The sequence below is a fragment of the Molossus molossus genome, unplaced genomic scaffold (assembly GCF_014108415.1).
Source record: "Molossus molossus isolate mMolMol1 unplaced genomic scaffold, mMolMol1.p scaffold_m16_p_4, whole genome shotgun sequence".
Taxonomy (NCBI): Eukaryota; Metazoa; Chordata; class Mammalia; order Chiroptera; family Molossidae; genus Molossus; species Molossus molossus.
The window spans coordinates 120,352,370-120,375,736 of NW_023425377.1; the positions used below are offsets into that span (position 1 = coordinate 120,352,370).

The 23,367-nt window shown below is 56.5% G+C and overlaps 1 protein-coding gene across 3 annotated transcripts in view; it reads right to left on the reverse strand.

The window, feature by feature from the left end:
- JADE1 (jade family PHD finger 1) overlaps positions 1-22,912 on the reverse strand; it is a 30,405-nt gene extending 7,493 nt beyond the window's left edge. For 2 of the 3 annotated variants that reach the window (XM_036282077.1, XM_036282078.1), the window contains exons 1-7: positions 22,800-22,912; positions 14,310-14,395; positions 11,302-11,459; positions 9,403-9,590; positions 6,617-6,828; positions 3,605-3,772; positions 2,439-2,555 (exon numbers count right to left, since the gene is read on the reverse strand). In XM_036282077.1, coding sequence (XP_036137970.1) covers positions 2,439-2,555; positions 3,605-3,772; positions 6,617-6,828; positions 9,403-9,590; positions 11,302-11,459; positions 14,310-14,395; positions 22,800-22,851 — 981 coding nt within the window. In that variant the 5' untranslated portion in view covers positions 22,852-22,912. The remainder of the gene's footprint in view (positions 1-2,438; positions 2,556-3,604; positions 3,773-6,616; positions 6,829-9,402; positions 9,591-11,301; positions 11,460-14,309; positions 14,396-22,799) is intronic. The other variant, XM_036282079.1, reaches the window with a different exon arrangement.
- Positions 22,913-23,367: the final 455 nt, after the last annotated feature.

Sequence of the window (23,367 nt, forward strand, 5' to 3'; positions counted from 1 at the left end):
CCTGTGTCCGGCGCCCCTGCACTTCCCCCGGCCCGGCTCCAGGAGCGCACTGCAGTGCAGTATTTACACAGGACTTTGTAAGGACGCCAAGTGGCCTTCCTCTGGGCTTTCCGATTCAGGTTGACTCAGCAAACAGATGTTACAGAAACGTCCACCAGAGCCTTCACAGCTGCAGACATTTCACAGATAAATGCTTTAATAAAATCAGTCCGCGCTGTGCAGATATGGAAAATCATCAGCCTTCCTTGGCCTCTTCTCCTTCAAATTAATGTTCTGGGAAAAGGGGGTCAACAGCCACACAAAAAGTCATCTGACTGTCTCTTCGGGAGAGGAGCAAAGATCCCCGTGGCCCGCCTCTTGCAGAGGTCAGTTAAGGCCCAGGCCCGCCTGCGGGGGAGGGGCGCAAACTCGGCCTCTAGGGGCCTCAGGTAACAGGAAAGGAAGGAAGAGATTCCGTTGTCCAGGTGTGCCACAGCTCATTCTGCACACGCTCACACACACAAACTCTGATGCCCATTTTTTCTGAGACTTTAAAATATTTGTCCTGCATTCTTTCCTGATACAACTCTCAGGCCAGAGGCTTTGGTCATGTTTTAGTTTTGTTTTTTGGGTTTTTTTGTTTTTCTTTATCCTCACCCGAGGACCTTTTTCCATTTCTTGTTCAGATAGAGTGGGAAGGAGAGAGAGAGAGAAACATCGATGTGAAAGGGACACATCGAGTGGCTGCCACCCACAGGACCCATCCAGGGCCGGGGACAAACTGCAACCGAGGTACATGCCCTTAGCGGGAACGGAATCTGGGTCTCTCTGGACCGCAGGCTGACGTTCTAACCGCTGAGCCAAACCGGCCAGGGCATATTTTAGTTTTAAGCAGACTCTATTCCCATTCAAATATCTGCACTATTTTCAAGGTCTGAAGCCAAATCCCACTAGCTGTCCGATGCCTCGCCCTCTGAATATTTGTTATTTTCTGGATTCTTGAACACCAAAAGAAGTGATAACGAAGGAAAAGCAATACTACTTGGTACATATAATGAAAAAAATTTAAAACCACCAGTCAGTGGGTTCCTTAATGAAAAAAATATTTATCAGCCAAATACAAACTGCTTTTGCCAAATAGTCATTTCTTTAAAACCCACAACTGACAGTTTGACCAAACTGCTGGAGTGTGTGCCTGCTCAGAGTGTGAGCAGATGGAGGAGGGGCCATGGCCAACCTGGGGCGACCTTCAGGGCCAATGTCAGCCACCCGCAGCATCTGCAGACCTGAGGCGACCTTTAGGGCCAATGTCAGCCACCCGCAGCATCTGCAGACCTGGGGCGACATTTAGGGCCGATGTCAGCCACATGTAGCATCTGCAGACCTGGGGCGACCTTCAGGGCCGATGTCAGCCACCCGCAGCATCTGCAGACCTGGGGCGACCTTCAGGGCCGATGTCAGCCACCCGCAGCATCTGCAGACCTGGGGCGGTCTTTAGGGCCAATGTCAGCCACACGCAGCATCTGCAGACCTGGGGCGACATTTAGGGCTGATGTCAGCCACACGCAGCATCTGCAGATCTGGGGCGGCCTTCAGGGCCGATGTCAGCCACACGCAGCATCTGCAGACCTGGGGCGACCTTTAGGGCCGATGTCAGCCACCCGCAGCATCTGCAGACAGTGGAAGACAGCACTTCATGCCTCTTGATTCATGACTATCTGGAGATGCCCATAATGGGAGGCCCAGAAATTAACTTCTCAGGTAGTCTTAGACAACATGAAAAAGCATGCCATGTATCTTGTCTCCTTAATTCTACCTACCTGAAGATTTTCTACACTTGTCTGTGTGCAAAGAAGCAGACAAAAGTTTACATACAAGTTATGGCGTGCACACACGTGTACACACACACACAGTGCCATGAAGGACCAGATGGCCAGACTGCGTTCCGTGCAGCACCCCACTGTGACCCTCCAGCCAGCTGGTGCTCCAAGGAGCCCGTCTGATTCAGATGCAAACATCAGTGCGCCAGGCTGAGGTCACAGCGTCACCCAGGGCGTGACACGCGTGCACACTTGGGAAACCAGCAGTGTGGGGCGGCCGGGGGCGGGTCTGCTGCTCAGCAGGTCAACAGGGAAGAGGGAGGTTCACCCCCCAGTGTCAAGTCTGCTTCTTCCCCAGAGGCGTCCGCCAGGCTGGGAGCAGAGGAGCACCCAGACAAACTGACCGTCTTCTCAGCTCAGGCAGAGCCCGAGTGGTCCTGTGACGGCCAAGCCGGGGTTCTCCTCACACAGGACACAATCCACCCCCAGAACGGTTCAGACCGCCATTCCTAGCTGTGACCCCTCATCCTGCTTCCTGGATTCTAGTCTCACCTCCAAACCCTGAGAGTTCACAGCCCCCTCCCACCCGGCTCCCTACAGCACAGGGAAGGACATGAAGCCCCTGGGACTAAGCCATACCTGGATGGAGGCCCCAAACTTCTCGTTGCAGAGGCTGCACACCAGCGCCCACCGACTGCTGGGGATGTGAGAAACCTTCGTGATGGGCTCCATCTTCTCGGGGCTGCCGATGCTCACCTAGGGCCCGAGAAACAGCGAGAGTGTGGCCGAGGCCGTCAGACAGACCAAGGCTGAACACGGCGGCAGAAACCTCAAGCTCCTTGCTCTCCTGCCCCACCCACCAACAGCCAAGGGGCACATGGCCTCCCAGGATATTTTGCAGCATCAGGACAGCCCAGGGCACAGGTCGGGGGCAGTGGCAGGACAGCCCGTTGCCCAGGTCCTCTCCCTCCAGCTCCAAGTGTAGGGAGTCCTGTGATGCAGACACCCCGGTGTCTCAGAAGCGAGCCTTCACTTCTCACCCGAGTCTAACAGGTGACCTACTACAGTGCCAGGGGTCAGGACCAACAGTGGGTAGGTCAGCATGAACTGACCATAATGTCTGTCTCTTCACACGGGAAAGGTCACCACAGAGTGACAAACTCCCGAGACACATGAGCTCTCCTCAGCTGTTCATTCACAGCAAACCCTGAGATCCAGTGCTACCCAGACCCAAGGCTGCAGCTGCAACCAAATCGTCCCCAGATAATTTTCCTCGGGAGGGAACTGCCCCAAAATTCACACACCAAAAAAACGCTGAAATTTGAATCGCCAATTTGATCAGTGATATTCTCACAGTAAGCCACGCAAATGAAATCAGTCAAGGTCTGGGACTTGAACCAAATTAGACCAGACCTGAAATTGAAAAGGTTGAAGCTGAGGGAGAATTTCAACAAAAATCACAGAAACGTGACCCAGAGCAGTGGCTCCCTAACTGTGGCCGTGTCCCGTGGAAGGACCCGCGGCCAGGCCACAGCTGTGCAGCGGCAGGTTGCTCTGGGGGTGTCCCCTGGGAGGGCTGGCTGGGAGGGACTCTGGAGTTCAAACACCTCCCACCTGCTGCTGCTCCCCGTAACATCTGCAGATTCACACCCAGGGAGTCAGGGTGGGGGGATAACAGGTAGCACTTAAAAAGGTATCTGTTTCCTCAGCAGCTACAACCTGGCCTATGTATGGCCGGCTCCCCGCCCCCACCCCAGCTAAAAGCCAGGACCTCCTGGGCGGAGCTCCGGTAAGACCACACCCACCTCGGGGATCCACAGAGCACAGCTGACGTGGACCCACTTGGTCCCACTGCGGGTGGGCTTCATGGCTCCGCCTTTCTTGGGGCACAGCAAACACTTCGGCTGAACCCCCAGGGCACATGTCCGGCACAGCCAGCTGCCCTCGGGGACCTTGAGGATTCCGTAACAGGCCTGTCAAGCCACAGCGCCCCCCCAAGGAAAAGAGAAAGAAAAAAAAGGTTCATTTTTCCCATTTTATCTATTAATTTTAGAACACTAGAAAGATTTTAACAGAACAAGCAGCAAAACAGAGGCACTCCTGGGCCCCCCTCCAGGGGACGCTGACCCTCTCTGTCCCTTCGGGAAAAAGCCAGGTGGCGGGAGTGTCTGACACCTGTGGGCACCTGCAGGCCTGCTCCCCACAGCGTGGTTCCGAGCACTCCTGAGGACAGAAAGGTTTGCGGAGGACCTGTGCGCTGTGCGGCTGACACTCTACTGAGCCGTGAATCCTCAGGCACTGCTGGAGGGAGGGGAGAGGGTGCTCCCCCCGGCTTCCTGGTGTGGGCGGGAGTCAGAGAAAACAACAGAGCGACCAGGTCTCCCAAAGCTACTCAACGAGATGCCATTCAGTGGACACGACACACCCGCTAACCAGCACCCTCGTCCCCGGGCTGAGCAAGGCTACTGACCAGATCCCATCACTCTCCCAGATGCACCCAACAGGCCCAGAGAAAGGAGACTTTCTAGACAAAGAGGACTTGGCCTTTTTAGCTGACACTCAGAGCAAAGCCTGCTTTGCACAAGAGGCAAAATTACACAAGACAGCAAAACAGCAGAAACTGAGGCTCTCACAGCCGAAGACACTACGGTGGTTCAGGAGGAAAAGGCAAGTGCTAAACGAGGGGAGAAACGAAGCTGAGTGCACCAGGAGCACATTCAGAGCCTCCCGCACACACCACACTGCAGACCGCTATCCTCAGATGAACTGGAGGCAGGAAGTGGAGACACGCCGACCCGGCCCGGCTCCAGACAGGAAAGCAGCCCGGCACAGTCGGCGTGTGGGGACGCGGAAAAGAAACCACAGGGACGCGCAGCGGAGTGAGGAGCCCGGACGGGCCCGGGGCACCGTGTCAGGGCCATGAATGAGCCCCTGTCAACACGGCTGGCTGGGGAAAGATTTAAATACCGCTAAATGACACTATTACGGGTTCAAACACTGGAAGGTTTCTATCAGGCATTCTACAGAAAGTCACATTTGAAAAGATAATTTTTTTTTGTACTGGAAAAGCAAGTCTAAACAAAATTAAAAGATTAAATAAAATATGCCTTAAAGTCAAAGCCATGGAGAACATCTCCAAAGAAAAATGAGCCACAAGAAAATGAGACAACGTGGTTACGGCAGAAGAAACACGACCAGGCAGGGGGTCGTGGGGGCCGGGAGACCCCAAGTTCCAGTTCCAACCACCATAACCCCCCGTGTGGCCCTGAACAGCCCACCCTGGTATCAGTTAACTGACTTATACACAGGGGGTTTGAGTAGCTTCCAAACAGAACCAGTTTATCCAAACTGTTTTTTTCTCAGGAGAAAATAAGTAAAATAAAAAAAACACTGAAATGCCATCCAATTAACAGCACCAGCAACAGAAAGCAGCAATGGCCAGCACAGTGCGACCTCGACACAGCCAAACCAAACTGACTTATCCCGAGGTCGCCGAGCAACCTCCACGCAGGTCTCAGTTAGCCGTACACCTCAGCATCCACAGGTGGATTCAAAGGAAGTGTCTCAGGTAGCCTTTTAAATCCCGAGAGTGCATGTGAATGTGCGTCCCCCAGAAATCCAGGTTACTAAATTACTGCATTAAAAAATAAATAAAAGCCCAGGCCAGTTTGGCTCAGCGGTTAGAGCATCAGCCCATGAACCAAGGGATCTCAGGTTTGATCCCTGACCCCAGTCAGAGTCATAGGGGAGGCATCAATCAATGTGTCTCTTTCACATCAATGTCTGTTTCTCTCTCTCTTCCTTCCTCCCTCCCACCCTTCCACTCTATCAAAAAAAAAAAAAATCAATAGAAAAATATCCTTCAGTGAAGATTAACGGCAACTAAATAAATAAAACAGGTAAGAAAGACTGAAACTGCCCCAAGCTTTTTAAATTACTCAGTGTCCATTCTTACTGAAGCCCAAGGATTTACCTTTTCACAGAAGGTAGTGATCAACCACCAAATCCTATTGACATCAATCAGGGTGGACAAGAAATCAATTTCCAGAAAGGGACTCCTTCCTCCTAACAGCTCAGTTTATACGCTGACACGTTAGCAACTGTTACGGGTTAAACAGTATCCCAGAAGATGTTACAGTTGTAACCTCAGTACCTCGGAACGTGACCCTATTTGGAAACAGGGTCACTGCTGATGTAATCAGTCAAGATGAGGTCACACTGAGGTAGGGTGGGCCCCTCGTCCCATATGGCTGGCGTCCTTGTCAGGTGTGAAGACACCCACAGGAGGACAACACGTAACCAGAGCTGTGCGGCGACAAGTCCCGGAGCAAACACCCTGACGTGGGAGAGTCCGGGCAGTGGGCCCTGCCGGCACCGAGCTTTCAGACTTCGTCTCCAGAATTGCAAGACAAGCTTCTGTGCCTTTAAGCCACAGCCTGTGGCCCTTGGTCACGACAGTCCGAGGAAAGCCGTCCAGCTAACCACCCCTTGTCAAGGTGTTTCGTGTTTCTAGTACCTGAACTCCGGTGCTGACGCCAGACAGGGGGGCTCACGTATTCTTAGGCAAACCTAACTTCTGTGGGCAGGACTAAGAGCAGGTGAAGCCAGGAGAGTCCCATAAAGGATTGTTTTTCTGGTTATAAAAGTAGCAAGAAATACTTCAAAACACTGCAGGAGCCACTCAGGGACAGAAGGATGGTGTCCACTGGGGACAGCGGGAGAACGGCCGGTCTGGAGGGAGACCCCTGGCCTCTGGGCGCCCCGGTGGCAGGCGGGCTCAGGCCCCAGGGGCCTTTCTGGCCGTGCTGCCCACATACCTGGTGCACACAGATGTTGCACTTGTCGCAGAACACCATCTCATTGCCGTCCTCACCGTCAGGCGACTGGCAGACGTCACACACGACGTCTTCGTCGTACTCGATGCCCAGGCCCTCCTCCGTCTCTATGGCGTGGTTCATGTTGTCGTAGCATCGCTGCTCAAACTCCTCCAGCACCCGCTCCATGGTGTACTCGTCCAGCTCAGGCATTCCTGGGGGAGCCGCGCAAAACCCACTTTAATCAACCCACACCGACAGGAGCCATCAGGCAGTATCAGTTTGCTTATATACGTTATTTACACTGAATGCATAATGTTATAGGTAAATCCACCCTGAGTGCCCCACATTTTTCTATGGAATGCCCTCCAAGACTCTTTGGGGAAGGATGTCCGAGCTAAAAGGCAGCGTCTTTGTTGCCGTCCGTCCCTAAGGCCAGCCGTGGGACGTGCAGTGCCGTCCGTCCCTAAGGCCAGCCATGGGACGTGCAGTGCCATCCGTCCCTAAGGTCAGCCGTGGGACATGCAGTGCCATCCGTCCCTAAGGCCAGCCGTGGGAGGTGCAGTGCCGTCCGTCCCTAAGGCCAGCTGTGGGAGGTGCAGTGCCGTCCGTCCCTAGGGTCAGCCGTGGGACATGCAGTGTCATAAGTAGAAAAGCACAAGATCCCAAAAGGGATCAAGGGTGTTCAATGCACAAGCTGTCGATTGCAATTTCACTATAATATATGTTTCGCAGAAGAGACCTCGAGTCCATGACACCGTACCACGGTGTGGGTCTTTTCTGAATACTGTCCTTGTTGCTGCTCATACGCTGCTCTGCAAACAGACCCCCCGGGGAGCGAGAGCTAGCCAAGGGTCCCAGTCACCCCTCCTCACCATGACTGACTAGGCTAGTGGCGCAGGGCGTCAGACACCCGAAAGGCCAATTCAAGGAATGCCTGAAGCCGCCCTGGCCGGTTTGGCTCAGCGGTTAGAGCATCGGCCTGCGGTACAGAGAGACCCGGGTTCGGTTCCCGCTAAGGGCATGTACCTCGGTTGCAGTTTGTCCCCGGCCCTGGTTGGTCGTGCGGGTGGCAGCCACTCAATGTGTCCCTTCACATCGATGTTTCTCTCTCTCCCTTCCTCTCTCTCCCTCCCACTCTATCTGTACAAAAAATGGAAAAATATCCTCGGGTGAGGATAAAAAAAAAAAAAGGAATGCCTGAAGCCAAGGACACAATTCAGTGCATCGGATACAATGCGTTCTGGGGCAAGAATGATCAAAAATGCATTTCCAGTGGCTCCTGTGGTTCTAGCCAGTGGCGGGATGAGACTTCTATTTTCTTCCACTTGTAGATCTAGTCCAAACTTCCTACAATGAAAATACTCACGCAGAAAGAAGAAGCAGGCTGCAGAGCTGCTCAGACACAACACGTAAATGGCAGGAAACAGCAGAAATGCCGTTGGAGCCAAGAGAGGCTTTTGTGCATTACTGTACATTTAAAACCATCAAACTAACACTTCCGGGGTTTTTTTAAAACTTCAGAGCTGACACTGTGACAAGTCCTAAATGCATATTCACAAAAGCCACCATCGTCCGAAGCCTGTTTACCGATGCGGCCGTCTCGGCGTGGCCTGGCGTTCTCAGCCCAATTCCTCCTCCCGGTTTTGCAAACACCACTGGCTTTGAAAGTACAACCCTATGCCCTGTAATTAATTTTTACCAGTAAAAAGACCAATAAAAGCATGTGTTCAATTTATGTTACGCAACTACCCAGGAGCTGTTAGCCCAGGACTCATTCCTGAGCCACCCAGAAGGCTCCACTGTCTCTGGCTGTCCCCTGGGCCTTAGCGCAGGACACCTGGCCAGTCAGCACGTCACCTGGTCTTCACAAAGCTGCTGGAAAGTAGACTACAGTGGACGGAGCTGAAGCATAGCATTTACCTCCAAGAGAGCTCTAAAACTTCAGATTTTGTAAAACAACCCCCTCGCCTGCTAACCTCTGGCCACTAATACCTAAAAGCAAGGACCACGAGGAAGGTCCTGTTGTCTATCAAAATACCGATGTGCCCGCCAAGCCCGCGCTCGGCTCCCACGCCGCAGGCTGGGGCACTTGGCAATGCAGCAACAAGCACCCAGCGCGCGCCAGGCCCCGGGCTGGGCTCAGAGCGACACACAGCAAAGCCAGTCTCTGCCCTTCGGGGAGCTGAAATCTGCCAGACTTCGAACAGGCAGCCTGTGACGTTCCCCATCTGGGCAGCCGGCACAAATGCTAATGAGCCCTCAGTCTCTCACGGAGCCCAGACTAGACCTCAGGCGACCCTCAGCGATCAGAGTGAGGAGATGAGATCTGTGTGCCACCCTGGCTCCTGGGAGGGCAATGAGGGCGGGGCAGAGGCTCCGACCTCCTACAGAAAAGGAGAGGCTTGGAGAGACCCCGGGAAGGCAGAACTGTGGCTCCAGGCAGGACCTGCGGGAAGGAGTCGCTGCGGGGAAGCGCAGGTGCCGTCTGGGGCAGGGCCTGGTGAGAACAGACTGCGGCAGGAACCAGGGCCGAGCTGTGAGGCAGCCAGCCCCAGGACAAGAGTCGGTGCCCCTGTGGTGTGGGGACAGCCACGCGCTCTCTGGCTCCAGTCCCCTCGAGGTGTAAGATGGAGGCAGGGACAGAGGCAGGGACGGGACTCCTGCATCCACAGCCCTCGGTTCTGAGACCGACGCGCCACGCTGGCGCCGGGCACGGGAGCCTCTGCCGCTCGCCCGCGTGCCCAGACGCACCACCATCACTAGCCACTCAGCAGCAGGGCTCTCACCCATCTCCTTGAACTCCTCGTTGGTCAGCTCCAGCCACGCGGCGTCCATGTCATTGAGGTCATAGCGACACACGCTGTCGGCCAGCGTGCGGATGTCCACGTAGCCCAGCTCCGGAGGCTCGGAGCCCGAGGACACGATGTATTTCTTGGGCCTGATGAACATGAGGGATTTCTCCTCCGACACAACCCTAGTCAACAAGAAAACCAGGCAGCCAGGTCATCCTTCCTGCCACGGAAAGGAAGTCTGTCCAAAGGCCCCAGGGGCATCTCCACCTCCACCCGAAACCCAGGTCATCACAGCCTAACCAGCTTAAACCTAATGTCACTGCTAACAAAACTAGGTAGGAGCCCTCGAAGTACCCAGAATGGAAAGACATGCAAGTGAAAACACTGCAGAAGTCCTGAAAACCAGCTTCTTCCACTCAGCGGCCCAGGACACCCCGGGCCTGCACCGCCCGGGACAGCAGTTGCCGTGGCCACGGGCGTGTCCGGGGTGGCCCACTGACGCACCTCCCGGCAAGGGGAACTGCCCGCCCAGCTGCAGGCCAAGCGCCGGGCTCGCGAGCACACCGAGGGGTAACAGCAGCTAAGCAGGTGCGGGGACCACAGGGAGAGACCCACCCCCCTGACCTTAAAATGAAGCCAGGCCGTGGCCAGCCCTCAGCGGTCCCAGAAGGGAGTCTGAGCCCAGCTGGGGACTCTCCCCACACAGTCAGCACGAAAGACAGGGCTCCGGGTCCCCCCTCCTCCTTTCCCTTCTGCCCCAACCTACACCTGGAGAAGAGCTGTCCGAGCCGCCCGAGAGGACTGGACCCCCGACCCGGAGGGCGGGGCCCTGCACCCCACGCAGCCCTTCAGCAGTTCGCCTGAACACCAACAAGCTGTCCCAAGACCTCGCCAAAGTACCGTCAACACCGCTGTCATCGAGAGTGGTTTTATCTGCAGGACCCCGAGATGGGCAAACTGAACAGCCATCTCTCCTACTCAACCAGGGGCCGGCCTTCAGCAGAAAACACCCACACATCGTGTCAACACGGACTGCTTCTGTGCCGGCTCCCAAACGACATGAACAAACCTGTGAAACACTCCCAGCGGGGCTGAAAGCCGGTGTCCTGCCCCCGACGCACGGAGGCAAACACATCCGTCCTGAGAGCCAGACAGGCCCATGCAGAGGCCAGGAGTCCAGCCTACGGACGCCACCCGACTGGTCATCTAAACCTACACATCTACGTCAACATCTGTCCCAGAGACCCCAAAGGCAACATTCAAACTCGGTCAGCAAGTGCCTGACGACAGAGCAGGGGGCGGAGGGTCACAGCGAGGAGCCCGGGGCCAGCTGCGCACAGGGCCCCCACGCGCCTCCCCGGGAGGAGCCCAGGTCGGCGGGAGCTGGACGGAGAGGACAAGGGCAAACTGGCCACAGCTGCGCTGAGCCGAGTCGCTGAAGGCCCAGCCCTCCCGGGGCAAAGCGGTTGGTCAGCAAGCCCCAGACGAAGCCCCCGAGGAGAACTGGGCAAGGCCCGGCCACAGGAGAGCTCACCTGTAGGCTCCTCCCCTCATGCTCCCTTCCACACCCGAACCTGACCGCCCTGCACCCCTTCCTCCTCCAGAGGGGGAAGGGCCACCTCGGGACCCAAGAAGCCACCCTGCTGGTGCCCAACAAGGCCAGACCCTGCTGAGAGCTGCTCAAAGAGCCAGCGTGACGGGTGGGGCCGGCGCAGGCAAAGGGGCAGCCGGGGTGCAGACATCCAACACCGCCCCCCCCCAGTCCTCCAGGCCACGACCCCCTGGACTGAAGTGTGTGCCCATGTCCACGGGGCTCAGTGCTCCGGCACCTGGCGCCAGGGCACAAAGGCCCAGAGGGCGGGCAGGCGCAGCTCTGTCCTGGGGCACGCCTACCTGGCCACAGGCTGAGGGATGGTCCCAGGGCTCACGGGCACCTGGACCCCCTTCTCCCACTCCTGCCTCCAGGGGTCCGCCAGCACGTAGTACTCATCGGGGCTCAGCTGGTAGGAGTCGTGCAGCTTCATGGCGGTGATGAGGTCCGTCCTGAACACCTGGGAAGGGACAGCAGGGTCACCGACACTGGGTATTGGCTTTCTGATCCGGAGAGCTGACATGCAGGGTAGCCATGGAGCTCCCCTGTAACAAGGTCACTAGGTCACCAGAGAACCAGTCCGGCCTGTGACCGGAAACCCTGAACCTGCCGCACCCGGGGCGCTCGGGCCCCACGGCCACTCCGTGTCCACACAGCAGCCTCGGGGGCTCCCGGTGGAGCACGGCCGACCCCTGGGCCGGCTCGCTGGAGGGAGTGTTCCGCTCGGGGCCTGGTGGGCATGAGAAAGGAGCTCCCCCGACCCTGCAGCAACTTCACCCCCAGCCTCCCCTCTGCGCCCAGCCACAGCCCGCCCCGGGGCATGCGGGCAGCCAGCCAGGTCTCAGCGGGCCCTGCCAGGCCAAGTGCACACTGGGACGGGGGTGACGGGCCAACGCCCCGTCCGAGAGCAGGCCCCCAGCAGGCCCACCTCACACCTTTCCCCTCCTCCCTTCCACGAGGGGGGCCTCTCCTCACCCTGCCACACACGGGCCCACAAGACTAGAGGTACCCTCCCCAAGACAGCTCCTCAGTCCTGTGTCCCAGGCCCGAGGGGACACAGCAAAGGCATCCAGTACGCAGGCTCCCCTGCCCGGCGGGGGGGGGGGGGGGGGGGGGGGGGCGGCACGGTCTCCTCGTCCACTCCCGTCTCTGGGCGACAGAGGGAACCCTGACCCTGGCACCAGCGCCACCCCCCTCCACCTCCCCCCCCCCCGCCCCCGAGCGGTACTTGGCGGGGAAGAGCCTGCATCTGTGGGCCGCGCTCTGCTCAAACATGTCCCCATGCCGACCCGCTCTCCCCGAGGACAGGGAGTCCTTTCTCGTGCTGCTCAGCACAGTTCCCATTCTGTGCCGGCTCACAGGTCCGTGTTTGTTTTTCCTAGTGCCTTTCGGGCTGGTGATCACTGTAATAAACTCCCCAGAAGGGTCCGAGGCGTGTCTGAGCTCCCCCGCGTGCCCCTCACGCCCACGGCCCCGGGGCAGGTGGACGGTGTGCCCTCCCGTGAGGCAGCGACATCCTCACCGCGCTGGGCCCACAGGTGCCCGGCCAGGCCCCCGCCCCAAAGGACAAGTCCTTCAAAACCAAAGGCACAGGCCCACGTCTCCAGGAGAAAGTCTGACTTAAAAAACACACTCCAACTGTTTTATGAGTGAAAAAATCAGGAGTTTTCCAAAGAAGGAAAATCAAACTGAAGCAATGCAATGAGAAAAGGCACCCACCATTCCTTCACTCAGAGACTCGAACGGGGTGCTCAAGAGGCGAAACAGGTACCCGCAAAGGGACACAAGCACCCAAGTCCTTGGCAGAGTTCAACGTTAGCACTTTGAGTGTTAAGGTGTCTGAACTCAGAGCTAAAGTCAGAGAAATTTTAGAAAAAATTGGGAATAAAACATGGGTCAGGGACAAGGTGGCACCACGCTCAGTGCTCAGCCCTTCTCACACTGGTGCTGGGGGTCCAGGTGCCCTGGGGACACTGGTGTCCCCACCCCGCCTGCATTCCTGCCCTGAAATCACAGGACATCGTGTGAACGTCAGAGAGGCAGCGGGTCACGGGGGCAGCACAGGAAATTGGAGGAAAGAAAGAGCAGCAGGTGGACTGTGCCAGCCTCAGGGCCACCGGGAGGGAAGTGGGCAGAGCAGGTTCCACTGGTCGGAGCCTGGAATGCGCCGAGGCGAGGACGCAGCCACCTTCCCGTGACCTGCGAGCTGGCACGTAAGCGCCTCCTGGGAGGTGTCTGCAGCTCTACAGGACATGGACCAGTCAGCCCCTCTTGGAGGGACCCCCTCCACCCCAGAGCCCAGCACTCCCGTTTCAGTCAGAGAAGAAGTGCTGCAGGTGAGGCCGCAGGTGAGGCTGCAGGTGAGGCCGCAGGTGAGGCCGCAGGTGAGGCCACAGGTGAGGCTGCAGGTGAGGCCGCAGGTGAGGCTGCAGGTGAGGCCGCAGGTGAGGCTGCAGGTGAGGCCGCAGGTGAGGCCGCCCCACCAAGAGGCAGCACAAAACCCAGGGGCAGAACAGAACAGAGACTCGCCTACCACCTGCTCACTAGAAAGCTGGGGTGAACTCAACTCCCCTCGTCCATGATTTAAGTGCTCAGAGACCAGCGAAGGTTTTCAGAGAAAACATCTCAGGACTGGCAGGAGCCTCTAAATCAACAAAAGCCAGCAGAGAAATGCACCTAAAAACAATCTTAAATAGACTGACAGACAGCAGATGACAGACAGGTAGACGGATAACAAAATGGGGGAGCAGGGGAGACCTAAGATGAGAAACAAATTGGAAAAAGGGGGAAAAGCCTTAAGCATAATCCCCAAAACAAACTCCCAGAATCACATTGTTGTTGCCAAGTAAGCCACAGATTTATGGCTAAAACTAACTTGAGGCTGGCAGTGACCGGCAGCGGCCGCCCCGCTGATGTCCTGGCCAGAGGAAAGGTTGATGGGAGCCAGCAAAGAGGGAACAGAAAAGGAAAAGAAGAATGCAATTAATCATCGTAACAGCTGACAGTCGATGAGCACTTTTTTACATGCTTCGTATGTACTGACCTCTGCATTGACCCCTAATCCTCACAAGAGCCCTGAGGTGGACACCAGTGTCACCCCCTCTTACAGAGATGGAGACGGAGGCACAGAAAGGTGGGCAGCCGACAGACATGGGCGCGGCCGCAGGGGTGAGGCTCCACATCCCCCTGCACGCGTCGGCCTGCACACGTCCCCCTGCACGTCCGCCTGCACGCGTCCCCCTGCACGCGTCCCCCTGCACGCGTCCCCCTGCACGCGTCCCCCTGCAGCTGCGCCAGCGTCGGGAAGTACCTCGGAAGGCTTCTGATCTTCGTGCCGGGAGCAGGAACTCCTCCTGTGCTGGGACCGGGAATTCTGAGACCAAGTAGTCGACAGGCCTGGAGACACAAATGTGCAGAGGAAGGGTTAAGAGTGCAGAAACCGCTGATGTTCAGAGGGCTTCAAACCAAACAGCGAGGCTCACCCCCCCTCCACCCCAGACGCCGGGCCGGCTCCCGGGCAGACGCGCTCGGTGCCGGCGCTCACCCTGGGGCTCGGCCACTGGCCTGCGCGTCCCAAGTCAAGAGGGTCCAAGTCTCCCACTGCCAAATGCAAACTGAAAACAACTCACTGCGTTTTTCGTAAACTGTTAACGCTAAGATGTTCGTGCTAAATCTGAAGGCCAACCTCGGAACTTAACAGAAAAAGGTGTTCACTCCACAAAGGATGGAAACAGGGTTCCGCAGAACAGAGGCTCCCTCGCAGAGCAGAGGGGGCCGCGGCAGCAGCCTCCCAGGAGGTTCTTTCCAGTGTCCCCGCTCTGCGCCTCCGCTCACTCAGGCCCAGGTCCTGACCTGCACCCCACACTTGCCTCCCTCCCCCGCCCAGGTGTCCCTTCACCTCAGATGAAGACATCAGCCCAAGCTCCTCAGAGCCATCAACTTGGCGCTACAGGCTGGGCCCAGCCTCTCACCCAAACCTGTTCTCCCCGTCCCAGCCCCAGGCTGACGACGGCCGCTCCTACCTGACGGCCGCTCCTACCTGACGTCAGAATCCGACAGGCACCCTCCTCCCCTCACCCAGGGCCTGGCCAACCAGCGGCCGAGCTGGATCGACTCAATGCCAACACCGACGCCCCGTCCGTGGGCAGGGATACTGGCAGCGGCTCCTGTCTTCGGGTGCCCCACGGCGCCCTCACAGCCACCAGCAGCATGTGTCTCGCCTGCACCCTGAACACATACCTACCATGTCCCAGAAATCAACACCCCCCCAAAGCCAAAGCCGGAGGGAACTGCCGTTCCACCCAAAAATCACCTGCCCCTCCAACAGGAAGCTCTTGTCTACAGACGCCAGACACAAAGGACACAGAACCAAAGAGCCCTTAAGACCTTGGGGACACTCCGAGAGAAGGGGCACGTAAGCCTATTGTCGGATTTGTGATTTCCGACGGCGGAGACTCCCACGCACGGCCTGAGGCCACCAGTCCGAGGCCGGTGCACGGGTCCACGGTGTGCAGCTGTCGGCCGGCGAACCGGACTTCCTCCAGGGGCCCGCATGGCGCTCAGGAGAGCATTCTGGAAAACGCTTGTTAGAAACTAGTGTGTCCCTTAGAGGCCAAGAGAGCAAGAAGGGTCCACTGCCCACTGAGAGAGACGTCCTGGGACACCGGGGGGACCCAGCTCACAGAAGCTCTACGTCTCGTCATCACTGCAGGAAGGAAAGAGAGTGGCCAGTTAGGAGCCTGGAGGGGGAGGCGCTGGGCAGCTCAGGCCTTTCGGTCCCTTAGAAACTAGGCTGCTCCTCTGTCCTCGGAAAGCGGGTGTCTGCACCCCAGTTACTTTTAAAGACACAGAGCTGAAGATGCTACCGATCTGGCATCTGATGGTATTATTACTGAAGAAAAACACTGGTCCCCACAGAAACAGTCTGTCCCTCTTTTCACGGTGTAATGCACAAGGAGGCAAAATTAATCCTATTAAACCCATTTGCAGAAAGAAAGGTGGGGGGCTAGGTTTAAATCATCACTAACATGAGAAATAGTCTTAAACAAACTGCTGTATCCATACAGCGGAACACTGCCCCACGCAGAGGAACAACAGGTTTCCGATGCAGGCTGTGCGGACGGTGCTGGAGGGAAGCAGACAGACAAACAGCACGCAGTGTATTAGTCCACTTACAGAAAACTCTGAAAAGCATAAACTCATCTACAGCAACAAAGTGGATCCGTTGTTGCCGGGGAAAGGTGGGGGAGAAGAATCACCTTCAGTTTTATGGCTGCATGGCTGTAAACATGTCAGAATGTATCAAAGGAAACATTTTTAATGTGCGCAGACGATAACTGATGATGTTCTATCATCCGGTAACAACAAAGAAAAAGAAAATGCTCCATTTACTTTACACAGGTGGTTTTGCATGAAGCCTCGGCTTGGCGGCCCAGCCAGGTGGGAAGGTGGGACAGGGGACCAACAGACCCTTTCACATCCAGCAGCAGGTGTGGCAGCAGGTATCTGTTGCTGGTGATCTCTTCCTCCTGATCTACTTGCTGTCTCAAAAACCACGTCAAGAGAGAGCCACGAGTACAAGACACGGAGACACAGAGGACTACTGACAATGCACAGTATACAGAACCCAGTGCTGTGCACACAGCAGATCCTCGAAAAATGTTTTTAAAAGTGGACAAGAACGTAGTGTTGTTCAGGACAGTCATGCTCAACGAGAACAGCCCTGTAACTCCAGGACTGAAGGCAGCAGGCACCAAGAACGTACTCCTGGTTTGCCTAGTAGAAGCTAGGACTGAGCCCTGGCCAGTGTGGCTCAGTGGTTAGAGCACCAGCCCTCGCACCTGAGGGCTGTGGGTTCCCATTCAAGGGCACGTGCCTGGGTGGCAGGTACGGTCCCCAGCCCCGGTCAGGGTGCATGGGGGAGGCAACTAATCGATGTGTCTCTCTCACATCGAAGTTTCTCTCTCTCTCTCTCTCTCTCTCTCCCACCCTCCCTGCAAATCAATGGAAAAAATATCCTCATGTGAGGATTAACAAAAAAAGAAGATACACTTGAGCCCAAGGAAATAAAGCAACGATGCACTTAAAGACAGACAGGTAGGTCCACAGCCTCTGCCCAGAATGCACCTCCGTCCACACCTCCCCTCAAAGTCCAGTGAGACTCGAGCAAGGGTCCGGACACTCCTGGCCCTGTCTTCCTCTCTCAGAGGCTTCTCCGATGGTCAAGAAGCTCCCAACCCTATGAGCCAAACAAATTCAAAAAAAAAAAAAAAAAGGCTATGCGATGTTGGGTAGAAAAACAATTACGCAGCCAGAAATGAGAGTATTTGAAACCCCGAAAGAACTGGGAGCCAGAGACTTATCTACGCGCAACACCCGCCTCTGGCTGGTTGAGACTGGAGGTGGCGCTGGGCGGGGCTGCCGTCTGGGTCTGTGTTCAGTGTCGACACTTGATGGCAAGCTACAAGGAGAATGTGACAAGTAAAATTTTGTTTATTTTCTTTTTGTTTTCAGGAGAGCAGCTAGTAACTCTAATTTGGTGGTGATGTGTGTAATTATTTTATTGATCACACACAAGACGGTATCTAAAGATAAGTCCACTCTAGTGACAAATTTAAGCAACTTTAAAAATTCTTAAGCTATTTGAGTACCAACAATTGTATATTAAATACTGAAAAGAATGAATAAAAAAATGTCTTGTTCTGTTTGCATACCCCCAGCTCCCATTAAAGTCACAAAGGCTCGGGTCCTGTGTGTTCGGCCTTCTGGGCCCTGGTTCCTGGCCCTATTATGCAGATACCTGCTACACGCTCTTTGAAATGTTAAAAATAGCCACACTGCGCTGCCCTGGATCTAAAATAAGGGAAAACCTCAAGAGTAAATCTAATACGCGTTGCACACGCCTCCCACACGCGGCAGCGCACGGAAGGCTCAGAAGTCAGCAGGAACGGCGGCCTGGTGCTCACACCACCACAAAACACAAAGGACAGGAGAACCTCGCCTCGGACCAAGTGGCCTCTCCTGTCTCAGACCTGCTCTGGCACGGACACGCCGGCTGCCCCACGGTGCCCGACCGGCTTCGCCAAGGCAGACGCGGAGGTCCAGCGAGCATGGGGTCCAGCAGCCGGCCAGCATCCCCGCCAGGCAGCCCGGGGATGCGCCCGCCGGGTGTCCCTTCGAGGGCAGGCTGGACCTGTGCGAGCGAGCAGGGCCGTGGGAGCTCCGTCAGGAAGTGGGCGCCGCCTGGCGTTACCGGCTGCTGGCGTCCACGGCATGACCAGTGACTCCAGGACACAACTGCCACCTCCATCAGCGGCTGACCCCCCCTCCCCCAGCTCTTCCCCCGCAGCAGAGCTCAGCTCCGTGGTCCAACTTCCACAAACAGACGCACACTTCATACATGCGAAGAACTGGCCCAGGAACGTCCTCACGTCCTCAACTACACTGGGACCTTCAACCAACTGACACCCTCGGGTCACAGCCACCACCCCGCACCCCGGCCAAGGTCCAAGTCCAAGGACCACAGAAGTTAGTCGTGCACAGGGCCTGGTTGGGCCAGCGGCTCCTAGAGCCCACGTTGCTGCCCTTTTCTGTGCGCTGGAGAGAGCCCAGCAAAACCGAGTCCCCACGTAACTCCATGTTTGCCCTCAACCTGCATCGCCAGGTGCCAGTGAGGAGGCCTGAACTTGACTGCGCCCCTTCCCTGCCCATCGTTATGGGTGGAGCCGAGCTGAATTCACAGGGGTGAGCCTGGGCCAGCACAGGCGAGGACCCTGGGAAGCCAGGGAGCCCCCCCCACCCCCCGGGCCTGGCTCCACAGCCCAGCCACAGCCCAGCTTCCCCCAGGGAGGCCGACACAGCCGAGTCCACCGCAGGACATTGGGCAGGAGAAAGAAGCTTTGCTTCACAACTTGAGGAAGAGCTGTTCAGTTATCAGCACACTTCTCTCTGCGGAAAGTAAAAGAACCGATTTCCCTCTGGGTCTTTGAGAGGCACATTTTAAAACCAAAAAAACTAAAAACACCACTTACATTGGCTCCCTTTCCTAGTCAAAGCCCCCATGTATTTTTTTAAAAAACTGCCCAATGAACAGTATATTACATACTATTATTTAATTTTTATCTTACTTTTGTAGAAAAATATATAAGGGTGCTGATCAGAGCTGTCAATTGGCCTGAGATAACCGATAATACACAATTCTTGCCAAAAGCAAGAACACTTGATGTCTGAATGAGCCTCTGCAGCTTTGTTACAGATAAAATGAAATCTTCAGGTTTGGGAAATGCTGGGAATAGCTGGTGGGCCCCATCTGCACGTTTTCAGAAACCCCTAAGGACGGAGGACCCTGGGCAGGGAAGCAGGAAATGAAGGCCTGTTTCCCTGGCCACACCCTGGCACAATGTGTGACTCCAGAGGACTGGCTGGGCCACCCGTCCCAGGAGCCCAGCAATTACAGACTGCAAACACCCCATCGCTACCCCATCCCAGGGCAGGGCCGGCCCTCCAGGGCACCTGGAGGAAGGCCCCGCGGCCCCCCCGCAGCTGGAGGAGGGCCCGCTCTGGCACAGAAAACCCCGGCCCACCCCACTGTAAAGACCACACTGCCGTTCCCTGGACCCGGCCAGAGACAAAGCAAAGGGCTCCAGTCCGAGGCCAGCAGGCGAGGCGTGGCCGCGGCTGGTGCTGTGGCCCCACGCTGACGTCGGCAGCCCCCCCTCCACTTGGACACGCTCTGCACTGGGCTGGAGCTGCTGCCAAAATTCTGTCAGGGCTGCAGGCTGGAGAGGCTGGGGAGCGGCCACTGCAGACCCAGCCTTCTCGCAAGCAGGGCTTTCCAAGTGCCAGGCGGGCTGAGGGAAGCTCAGTCCTGGGACCTGACGGGGGCAGAAGAAAGCACCCCACTCCACAAACAGACGGACGGCTCCAGTGCCGTGAGCTGATGAAGTACCCGCCCCCCAAGAAAGTGGAATGGGGTGGTTCCGTGGGCAACATGTGCGCACTTTATAAGGCTGGGCATTCTGGGTTCTCACCCCAACCACCATCCATCACAGTGGCCACATGCTAGGCCTGGACAGACAGCACGGCCGCCAGGCATGAACACGCGCTTTCTACCCAACCGGCTGCGTGACTAAGGACAGCCTGCCCGCTGTCTGCTGGCCACTACCGTCCAGTCCACGTTAGTCTGGGCTAGGCGAGAACCCAGCCTGGCCGTCTCTCTAGTTCACCCAAGTACCCTATAAATACTGACCTGCGTCCTCTGCCCCCACATGGACCTGAGCGTATTAGAAGGAAGACGAAGAAAACAACCCACCACCAGAAAGGTGACTTGTGATGGACACACTTTTAGTGGGGTCTTTGGCCACTCTCTTCCTCCTTCATTTTTTTTTTTTTTATCCTCACCCGAGGACATTTTTCCATTTTCTGTACAGATAGAGTGGGAGGGAGGGAGAGGAAGAGAGAGAGAGAGAAACATCGACGTGAAAGGGACACATCGAGTGGCTGCCACCCGCACGACCAACCAGGCCGGGGACAAACTGCAACTGAGGTACGTGCCCTTAGCGGGAACCGAACCCGGGTCTCTCTGGACCACAGGCCGACGCTCCAACCGCTGAGCCAAACCGGCCAGGGCTCCTCCTTCATTTTTAACCAGAGTTTGGGAAGATGTGTGTGTGGGGGGGGGCTTGTTTAGATGAAGCATTTGGTCTACTGTGGCTGTTAGGGGCTGAATTGTGTCCCCCAAAATTATTATCTGGAATTCAGACGCCCCAGAATGGCTGTATTTGGAGACAGGGCCTTTAAAGGAGGCCTTCTGTGGGCCCTGGTCCAGTCTCACAGCGTCCTCCTGGGGAGGCGCAGACGCAGGAGAGCGTCCGCACGGACGACTGAGTGAGGACAGGGCAAGGAGACTCCATCCACAGCCGAGAGAGGCCTCAGAGAGAAAGCAGACCTGTCAACAGCCTGGCCCGGGACTTCTAGCCTCCGGAGCCACGAGAAAGCAAGTGCGTGGTGTTTGAGCCACCTGGTCTGTGGTGCCCGCTGCGCTGAGCTGCCAGCACAGGGGCCCCGGGGCTGCGGGGCGCCTCTGGACAGCTGAGGAGGGACGGGGCCCGATCCAGGACCGCACTGTCCAATACGGCCATCACGAGCCACACGTGGCTTTTTAGATTTTAACTAATTGAAACTACATATAATTTTAAAATCCACTTCCTCAGTTACACTAATCAGAACATGTCCATCCTACTGGGCAGCTCGCGTCAGAAGGGAAGGCTCTAAGTCTGGGTGGTACAGAACCTTTTGAACCCGACTCGCCCAGAGTGAGCACAAACCTGCTGCCCAGTGCCAACACGACACTGAAGCAGGGCTCTTGGCCATTTACCGGGCACGGCAGCGTGCGGACAGCGTTCGTGAAGCCTTCATTCTCTGTACCCAACGAGCAAGATGTCTGAAACTGCTGTAGGACTAAACTGTCAAGTGCGTACTGCGAGCCTGCAAGTCCTCAGGACACTCGACGGGCAACAGAGGCAGGAAAAGTACCTCGGTGTGTTCTTGCCCCCAGCCTTCTCTCCGGAGCCCCACTCCTGTCTGTCTCCCTCTCCCCTGACTCACAAACAGCAGCGCCCCCCCCCCCCGAAGGCCCCAGAAGTCCCAGTCCCTCTGCTGCTCCAATCTGGTCACAGCTTACCTCACACCTACCCTCTCCTGCGGCCCCCAAGTCCACTTCCCACTGCTCCACGCCTGGACCAAAGCGCCAACCAACCATGTGCAAGTTCGGTCTTCACGTCCCTGGTCCCCTCCCTCCTGTGCTCCCTGTGGCCAGTGTGGCCACCCAAGGCAGCCTTGCTTTCTAATTTTCAGCTTTTAATCTACTGAAAACTGGGAGACCAGAGAACCAAAACAATCCTGTTTGCCTAAAAACGATTCCGTCGCCCTGGACCTGCCCAACGTCCCTCTCTTCCCGCCCTCCACTCCTCGACTCTGCCTGCACCCACTGTTTGCACGGGCCCCAAGAACGTCTCCATCTGGGCCGAGACTCGCCCAGAGCTGGAGCCTGTGCATCCAACCGCGTTCCCCGCAAGCCGGCCACTGCCTCTGCCATCACACAGTAGAGCAAGCACCGAGGCCCCCACGTTCATCTCTGCTGTAAAAGTGCGTGACGGGCTGGCGCCAGGCACAGAACTCCCGTTATGGGGGGGGGGGGGGCTCTCCGAGTGCTCTGCTCGCTTCTCAATACAGAAGCTGTGTGGCATTTATTTTGAGTGCCTGGAAGCCAGCTAACTTCTGGTTCTCAGCTGCACCGTGAACACGAGGATGCCAGCGAGCCGAGATGCAGGCAGCAGTCGTATTGAACACATCACGGGAAATCCAGGGAGCGCCGACTCGCCACCTCCGGCCAACCTGCACTGAGCACGTTCACACCCCTCCAGGCAGTCCTCAGTCTCCTTTGTATCGGCTTCAACTAGTGAATAATTAACTGCCTTCGATTAAGTTCCCTTCTCATAAAGAGCGACTGTGAAGTGCCGTCAGTGATGTTTGGGCAAAACAGACACGCCGGTGCCTCTCGGAACTGGGTTCTTCGTCCCTGGTAACAAACGGGGAGCCGGAGGAGGGCCCGGGTGCAGCCGCCTCTCCGGAGGGATGAGACTGCGACCTGCAGCCCCCTCCGAGGTGCTCTCCGGCACGGCGGTCCCCGACCTGCCTGCCAGGCAAAGGGCCTCGCTATTTAAAGCGCTGCATTAAAAAATCATGTTTCTCCACTGGCCCGAACCCTGGTGGGCTCCAAGAACAACAAAGCAGGACTCACTGCCATTGTCGTCAGAATCCTCACTGCTGCTGGGAAGACGACCTCGTTTCATGATCTCCCTGGGAAACAGCAGGCAGCCTGCAAAGCAATGAGACAGCACTTAACCCAGGATGATAATACACAGTCATCAAGTTGTGCTTCAGAAGACAGCCAGGATTTACAACACAAACGCAAACAGTCGGCTTTAAGCAGCATTTGGTAAACAGCGAAAAGCCCAAAGATACATCATTAGGTGTGATCATTAATAGAGCAGGTTCAAAACCGAGGGGGAGGGGCGGAGAGGTGCCAGGTTCCTCCCTCATTCCCGTGACATTATCACAACTCCTCCAGGAGTCTCTTCAGTGGATGGTCGCAAGCGCTGCAGGAAAAACCCAGGCAAGGGCCACGGTGCTTCCTCTGCACACAGGTTCCTGTCTTACAAAGAGGGGAGGTGTGCCTGAACGTGTGAATATTTACACTGCACTGGGCACGGTTATGCTTCTCAGGCAAATTTCCCCGAGAGTCCTAAAAGCCGAATAACCTAGATTCCAGGAACAAGACAAATGGGGCGGCGGGACTGCCGAGACCT